Here is an 8984-nt window from a genome sequence, read left to right as displayed (position 1 = left end):
CATACGAAAAGGTAGCTGGGCTTAAATTCCGAAAAATCCAAAGGCCTTTCTTTATCCAGCATAGAAGCTTTTAAGAAACTTTTTTGCTCGCCTTCGCCACAGGTTTTTTTCCTTTAGCGCAAAGATACTCACGGGGGATAGCGTGCACTACAAGAACCCACTGATATAACATAACGATGTAGTTTTAAGTTCATGTAACAAACTTTATTTTTTTTTCTGTTGAAATACTGAGATTGCTTAATAAGTTACCTTTCCAGTTGTCACTCATCCCTTTAAGAAATGCACCTCTTTGGAAAGCCACCTCTTGTATGCAGATTTTTACAAAAGCATTGCATGTTACATACATGTGGACATGTAGTTTACAAAGCATGTGATGCATCACCGGGTGATCCAATGTGCCAAGAACAATCTGAACCATAGCAAACACTTGTTGCGCGACTCAGCAATTCCGAATCCAACCGACGGCATTGATGGGGATATCACAGGTGTCTCAGTGGGGATGTGTCCTCCTTCGCTCACCTTCATTGCTCAGGTACCGTCAAACACTGGATAGCTCTGGTCACCTTGACATGCAAAATGGGCCACCAGCTGTCCATTGCAGATCATGAGAAAGACACCACAGCCTGAAAGAGAGTGCAACAAGTTGTTTGGTGAGCATGAACTCTGTTCCCCCTTTATCACCACTGTCCATAATCTATGAGGGCAGTTCCTGCAGGAAGCACTTGCAAATTGTACCCAAAAAGCTTTTATGCCTTCAAGATTTTATCCCCTTTGAGCAATGGTATGATATGATGTGGCATGTATAACGCGCCTATACACAAGTGGTTCAATCGGTATAGAGATCACTAGTTTCTTGATGAACCATTTATTATTCATGAAAAACACTAGGCAGGTGTACCTGCTTCTTTTCGTTAGGGTCTGGTGTCGTTGCTGGGACTGGCGCGAGATGCTCTGGATTACTGCTTACTGTGGAATGGGAATTCAGTCAAAATCTGCTGTGTTTTAGATATGGCCTCTTTTTATACCGCCAATACTTGGTTGATTTTTCTTCTAGCACCTCACCCGTTTGCGGAAATACAGTATTATCAGGGTTCTTTATTATAGAGTTTAAAGATGTGTTTGATGTGCTTTGTTCTCTACACATGTCACTAATTTCCAATTCCATTCCCTTGCCTAACAATAGTTTTTTTACTAAGATTCGGAAATTGATGCTATTGGAAAAGAAATCTTGGTTTGTCGTTTCATACATATTTTGTATTTATTCTGAAAATCAATAAAATATATGTACAAAAAGGGCACAACAAAACTACTTATGCTTGTGTTCCCTTTGTTTCTGAATTGGTCTTCATTTAACAAATACATAACAAGTCTGTAAAAACCTCTACATCCTCTTCATGGTATTCGACTAACCCTAGTTGGATGGTCGCAAAGCTCATGTCACCTTCATTTTCCATCCGAATATCAGTTTTGCGCTGTCACAATTTTGCCGAAAACTCCTCGTATCCAACACATTTCAAGAACAGTTCTGTGCTGCTCTACACCTTCACGCCTTTGCTGTTTCTTATCCTCTGCCTGCATTTGTTGATTGGCGTGACTACATTTCTTGTGAGTGATTATGGGAAATTGTTTTTGTACTGCTTAACCACGTAAACGAACGACCAATTACATGTTAAGATACAGGGGCCTGCAACCCTTGGCTCTCCAGATGTTTTGGACTGCGACTCTGTTCAGCCCTAGCCAGCATGGTCAATAGTGAAGGGATCATGGGAGTCGCAGTGCAAAACATCTGGAGAGCCACAGGTTGCAGACTCCTGGTTAAGGAGGAATGCCCCTTGGTTCTGACAACCGTGCCAGACCAGAAAATGCTCCCGGTTGTGAAATCTTGTGCACAAAACTTGCATTTTTTTTTCATTTCTTTATTTTTCAATTTACAATGTGCTAAATGTAGCCAGTGCTTAAGGTCTGTTAAATGTGCAAGGTAGTTCCGAGATCATGCCAGGGATGCATTTTTCCTTTATCAGTTTAAACTAAAGTTTCCTTATTGGTATCGCAAGTGGGTTGAGAACCAGGCCAATCTTTCCTAATTTTGTAGAACATTTCAAAATAGCGCAACGTCTCTAATCGTTTAGATGACATGGGTCCCTGCCACTATCTTAGAATGTCCAGAAACATTCTCCTCTTTGGTTCTGGTTAACCGAATGTGCACTTAGGTGTCCAGTCAGTATGTCGAACGCATTTTTTCGAATGCAAAAATGTCGAAAACATTATGTGGAAAAAAAAAAAATCGAATGTATAATTTTTTTATTTAATACGTTTTTTTGGGGGTTTTGGTAAGTAAAATAAAGTGTAAAAATAAAGGGGCATTAAAAAAATGAAACATTCGAAAAAAACATTTTCGACTTAATGTTTTCGACATTTTTGAATTCGAAATAATTGAATTCGAAATATTAACTATAAACCGTGCAGTTAATTGCATATATTCTGGGGGAGCTTGATTCTATGGCACGGCACGTAGACTTCCAATTATACACTTCACTTTATTCTGAGCTCCACAGCAGTAAGAAAAACATTATACAAAAAAACAATTCCCAGCCATCATTGGCTCCTACACCAGACACCAATCACAAAAGGTATCAACCTTTTGAGAACACTTCAACCCAAAGTCCTTTCTCTTTTCTTACTGATCCCTGGCAGGGATGACTTTAAGATGGGTACTCTAAGCCTCCCGCAAAGGTAGACTGGTTTTGATTGAAACGTTTGTTCTGAGACTGTAAAGCCTCAGCAGAGAGTGGAACTGGATCAACCAATTGACTGACACAGAAACACTGGTTACTCTTTCAGGCTCTGCTCGTGCACTAAAAACGTGCCTTGCGTGATGCCCCATTCATAGGGAATACGGACTGACGTCACACAATCTCGGTCTCTTAAAGGGACCTCACCACACTGCTCGTTTTCCATAAAGATTGAACACCAAATATGAACTTGTTAACCAAGTCAACATTTACACAAACTCAGAAACATGGAGAGAACATTGTTCATATTCCCAGATCTACGATATAGTCCTGCAAATGTGCTGGCCGACTTCTCTCTTAGGGTACCTCCTCCATTCTGCACGGTCTGGGATGATTTCTGCTGTCAGCTCCAGATCAACATGTTCCACAGGATGCTAGCCATCCTCTCCACCTGGGAATTCTTGAGCGTCCTCATTGCCAACACTTTCAGCATTGGAAGGGTGGGAGTCTTACACTTCTTGCATGGGGCCCCCTGCCTCCATCTCATCTTCTTCAAGAAACAAGAGTTTCTGGTGACCGTGTCACGACCGTTGCATGCCATGACCATTGATCCTTTGACATCCACCACCTCCACTGTCGAGGTTCATATGTCAGTGACAACTTGCCTTCGGGGTGACATCTCACCAGTACAGTGTCACCCAGGGATAGATCATAGTCTCACAGTCTTCTTCTGATCTTTTAATTTTCATTTCTCGCTCTCCAATCCTCCATCACTTTCTGATTATCAATTTCTCCTGGAGTCCTTTTCTCTGGGTCTGGCATTACACCTCAGGAGCATCTGCTGAACAGAGCCTCTGCAAGGGGAACTCCTGTAGAACAATGTGGTGTGGAGCATTATTCCTGCAGAAACTGATACAGTGTCAGTTTGAGACATAGTCCTTGACTATGGGCGATTCTCATCACTGTGTTCGTCCTTCTCATGAACAGCTCGGCCTCTAAATTTTCTTTTGGCCACACAGGTGATAGCTTTCGGTGACAAATCCCACTCTCTTGCATGAACGTAGCAAAACCTTTGCTCTGGAAGGGCGTCCCATTGTCAGAGCACACTTCCTCAGGCAGGCCATGGGAAGCAAAAACTTTTTCCAAAGCCTGCTAAGACATCTGATAAAGCAGTTGAGGCTATGACCTCAGGATACCTTAACCGTTGATCGATCACTATTAGGAAATGTTTGTCCCCACCGTGGACCCAAAATCCACAAGCACTGTCTTCCAGGGTTTGCAGCTACGTGGCATGGATGTGTTCCTCGGCTCTCTTTTCACCGGAACAGAGGCCTGGCAACAGATACAACTCTTCACAAAGTCGTCGACACCTACTCTCACCCCGGGAAAACATACTTCCATTCGTAAATTACACTTGGTCTAAGCTGCCCCTTGGTGCCAATGGTGGGCCAACTCAATTACCCGTGGGATCAGCTTAGAAGGGATAACCATCTTTGATGCCCTCAATACCAGTCCATCATCCGTGAAGGCCAGCTTACTTTTCACCCTCCAGAGCTGTTCTCACGCCGTTCAGGCAGTGCTAGTTCTTTTGTCCAAACTCGCCAAATGCCCATTTCCAGTCCCCCTTTGTGACCTCATCACGTAGAATCCTGAAACAATCATCAATTTCAGAGGCCTCTTTCAGTTCCTCTACCGATATGGAATTCCACCTTGTAGCCTCTGTGAGCAGACGAACAAAGTCTTCCATCTCCACCGCATTATGGTCTGATGTTGACTCACGAAGGGGGAAAAGGGACTGCCTTGACACAAAATCAGTGAGATTGTCGCTCCCTGGACAGTATATCAGACTTATGTAGTACTCCAAAAGTGCCAACATCCAACACCTATAACAAGGCAAGCGCCTCTCACTCAATTTGCAAATAACTGTTGTTCAGCTGTAGACAACGCCCTACTTGTAAATGCAACTGGCCTCACACTCCCACTTCCGTCAGAATGGGTGAGCACAGCGCCCAGCCCAAAAGGGCTTTCATCAACAACCACCTTGGATGACTTCTCCAGGTAAAAGAATGCCATCGTGAAGGCTGTCTTAATTTCCTCAAACGCTGATTGCGCCATAGGAGTCCATTGCCATGGAGTGTCCTTTTTCATCAGGCTGCGCAATGGCTTGGCAATGGCGGCAAGGTATTTGATGAACCTCCCACAGTAGGTTACCATTTCCAGAAAACACCACATTTCTGAGACGTTTCCAGGGGGTCTGGCTGCTTTGATGTCTTTCCCCTTAGCTGGATCAGCCGAGATTCCACCCTCCTGCAACACGAAACCAAAGAATTTGATTCTCCTTTGCAAAATTCACATTCATCCTCGTGAAGTGTCGGTCCAAGTGAGAGATGTGCTGTAGCACCTTCTCCAACCTCTCCAGATCTGATTCCACTTCTGGTCTCGCAAAAAACAGAAATGTCATCACTGATGTTCAGCGCTCGAGCCAATGCACCCTTTACAGAGATCTGAAACAACTTGGCCGCTGAAGAGACCCCAAAATGAAGCCTCTTATAGCGATAGAGTCCTCGTGCATGGTAAAGGTTGTGATATACAGCGAACCCGGGTGAAGGACCAACTGATGATATCCCATTTTTAGGTCCAATTTGGAGAAACATACTGTTCCCTGTAGGTCTGCGACATTCTTGTCGATTGTTGGTGTTATGTGCCTCTTCCGCTTGATGGCTTTGTTGGGGAGATACATGTCGACATAGATACGTACAGAGTCAGGCTGCTTTGGCTTGCGAGCCACCACTACTGGGGAGACCCATCGGGTGGGACCATCCACTGACTCTATTATGTCAAGTTGAACAAGGTTATCCAGCTCTTTCGCAACTTGTGCCCTCCAGTGAAAAGGAATTTGTCTGTGTTTTAATGCGACCGGTTGCACAGATTTATCTATGTGCAGGAGAATCGGGTCTCCTTTTAGTTTCCCAATTTCTGAAAACACCTCAGGAAATTTCTCCACTAGTGACTGAACATCCACTTTGTACACCCCTATTTCCAGGGGTAATGCAGCGGCACAACTCAACAGCGTGTCCTCACTGACCTTTGTGACAACAAATCTGGCCTCTTGCCCCCAAACGTGAATATTCACACTTTGGAATCACCCAGGCCTGGAGGGCCATCCAGGATGACAGTGTGACTGGGCCATGACATTCACTGATGCTCCAGGGTCAATGACAACAGGGACCTCAGTCCCATTGCCATACACCACACACGTGGGATGTTGTTTTCTTTTCTTGTTGACTTCATGTGCACTGGATATGAAGAACAGATCTCCCTCATCTTCAACAAACTGCTCTGTCTGTCCCTCCACAGGTTCAACTTGTGCCACTTTTGGGGTCTGCCTTGGGGCAAATCGTCGTGGCCTGGCTGCGCCTCTAGACAGTGTAGCCGGCACAGAAGCACAGCATACCCCCACAAAATGGTTGGCAATGCCACACCTCCCACGCGTATGTCTTCTTTGTGGACACTCAGCGGTATGCAGCAGATTATCTCCACACTGCGGGCATGATCTCAGCCCTCTTATTTCCTGGGCCATGTTGCTTTCCTGCCAGTCCTGAACATTTGTTGCTCGCTTATGGCATACGCATCCTCTAGCTTGATTGTTTTCATGGCAGCATCCATTATGGTTCCCGTACATCGGTTCCATGTAATAATGTTGCCACAAAAATATCGCCATACAAAAATATCGCTGAAAAATTGTCGTTTTTTGTGGTGACATTATTGCATGGAACATGCGGGGGACACCCAGCAACCCACAATTTTTTTTGTTTCCCCTATCGCCACATATATGGTCATCCAAATAATATCGCTACGACATTTTCCTGGCGATATTATTTACGGCGACCATATATGTGGCGATATTAATACCTGATACCCGTACATCATCCAAAACGTTCGTAATCAAGGTTTACCATCAGGGTAAAGCAGTCTCTCAACCCAACCTTTGAAGTCAAGTACAAGTTCTCTGCAGGATGTAATGCCTTGAAGATTGCATGCACTGCCGGGCCAGCAGAGAACAGCAGTGTAGATTTCATGGCATGATCATTCAGTTCACTGAAGGCATCAAATAACCTCTCTAGCCTCTCCATCCATAGATTCCACCTTGGGCCCAAACTGGATAGGGCACCAGATACTTTGAATTCCACCAGAGAGGTCAGTGACCCCTTTTGTCTAGGTACCAGTGCAGCTGCCACTCCTGTGTCATCAGCCATCTTGTGGTACTATAATTGGGGCTCTTCCAGCGCAACCCAGTGTTCAGGCACACTCTCTCTGCACAATGAGCACCCAAGCACTCCCGATAGGAGCCGCGACTCAGGTGTGATGGATACATCCAGGCGTGCCACGACAGTTACCCTGATGGGACTTCACATCCAAAGGACATCACATAGTTGAGGGATGAGAGAAAAAGAAGAAAACTAGCTTTTCTTTGTTTTATTCCCAGAGACGCATGAGCACTCCTTGGTGGAGCCGCAACCTTAGGGGAAGGGGGAAGGCAGTCCAATGTGTGCCCTGTCGAAGCTGGCATTTTACCACACTGTGAGTTTGCTCATCGCGTAGCACAGGGCACTGCAGCACTGCTCGGAGTGAGCAGAGCATGTGCGCAGATCAACATTTGTTTGTAGGGACGATCAGCATCATCGGAGAAACTCTGCCAGTTTTGTCGATGACGTGAATTAATTCACTCATCAAGCGACCTCCTCTTCACCATTTTTGAGGCTGCAAGGCCTTGGTAGAGCATGGAACCAGAGCAACCAAATGACTGACACAGAGACACTGGTTACTCTTTCGGGCTCCACTTGTGCACTAAAAATGTTCCTTGCGTGACGCCTAATTTATAGGGAATACGGACTGATGTCACACAGTCTCAGTCTCTTAAAGGGATCTCACCACAACGTTGTTTGGCGTACATTTGCTATGATTGAAGGGGGACTCAAGGCCGGTCATACCTGCAAGAGTTGGGGAGGTTTGTGCTTTGCTGCAACAGCCTTACTGGGTGTAGAAGCAAGCACGCTCCAGTTTGCATTGCCTTCCCCATACCTGCATGAGTTAGGGGAGGTAGGTGCTTTACTGGTGCAGCGATACTTGATCTATGAGCGACCGCGCTCTGGTACGCATTGTGTTCCCATACTGGCCTTGCTGCATTCAGTTGGTGGCCACGCAGGAGAAACCCTCACTCGGATTATGGAGCGTTTTCTCATTAAATGAAAGCACATTACAGCTTTTTCACGATTGGTCCTTTTTTTGTAGCGTACCCCGTGTTCTGTTGCTTCTGGATTTATGTCCCAGGAGGAAGGTATGGAGACTTGATAGAGGACCACATCTCTGCGGAAGAGGGGGAAGAAAAGCCTCAGGAGGGCAAGGACTTGTGACAGGACAACTTTTTGTCCTTTGTTAATTGTTCCTTATTCCATGTTCTTGAGCTCTGGACAAAGCCCTGCACAAAAATTTCTAATTTTCCCAGAATTTGCAGGCTTCTCTTAACCAGGGTTTGGTCACCAGGTTACTGAGCTATTCTCAGTCTTTTCATATCCCGGATGCTGGGGAAGGTGATGTGGGGTGTATGTCAGGTGGAGGCTCCTCAAAGGGGAGACCCCATAAGCAGGTTGCCTCCAGCTGCAGTTAACCTCAGCCCAGACACCACAGGGCTTGGTCTATTCATAGTGGAGTGGTTTCAAGCGATCACTAGACCCTCTTGCCTGTAGAAAGTTCAGAATCAGGCAAAGAGGGCCAAGCTGGCTCTAGTCCTTTTGCCAAGGGATGTTGGCTTGGACCCTACCCCTGTACTTCTCAAAGAAATGGAAAGGGAGAATAACCTCATGGAGGTTGACCCAGATCCACTGAACCTGGGGTAGGGTCCGTATGGGTTTTGGGATTCAAGAGGTAATGCCATGTTCTGTCCTGATTGGCTATCCCACCACAATTCTAGGGATGGATCCCGGGGAAGGTTGCAGGGGAATATGCTGAGACATTTTCTAGGTGTAAAATCGACTCAGCAGCCAGAATTCAAATGAACCCTGAATGCTCATGACTCTTTACCCTTAAGTTCTGTATCTACCCCTGTGGTCGACACTAAAATTGTGGCCTTTTACCTCAGATATGGAGGTGATGTCTCCTAGGGGATAGACCGGGCTTGGGAGTCCTGTCAGTAGAGGCTTCTGAATTTCTCCTGCCTGCTTATTCAGATTCTGGACTTGGTAGAGAGAGGCA

At 45.6% G+C, this 8984-nt stretch overlaps 1 protein-coding gene across 8 annotated transcripts in view; it reads right to left on the bottom strand.

Annotated features, from left to right (window-relative positions):
* Nucleotides 1-203: 203 nt before the first annotated feature.
* LOC138503358 (putative transmembrane protein 244) overlaps nucleotides 204-8984 on the bottom strand; it is a 262341-nt gene continuing 253560 nt past the window's right edge. For all 8 annotated transcript variants that reach the window (XM_069623008.1, XM_069623007.1, XM_069623012.1 and 5 more), the window contains one exon: nucleotides 204-623. In XM_069623008.1, coding sequence (XP_069479109.1) covers nucleotides 529-623 — 95 coding nt within the window. In that variant the 3' untranslated portion in view covers nucleotides 204-528. The remainder of the gene's footprint in view (nucleotides 624-8984) is intronic.

The sequence above is a fragment of the Ambystoma mexicanum genome, chromosome 11 (genome assembly GCF_040938575.1).
Source record: "Ambystoma mexicanum isolate Mex_15411 chromosome 11, UKY_AmexF1_1, whole genome shotgun sequence".
Taxonomy (NCBI): Eukaryota; Metazoa; Chordata; class Amphibia; order Caudata; family Ambystomatidae; genus Ambystoma; species Ambystoma mexicanum.
Note: the sequence above shows the minus strand (reverse complement) of the source record. Positions and strands in the feature narration are given on the sequence as shown.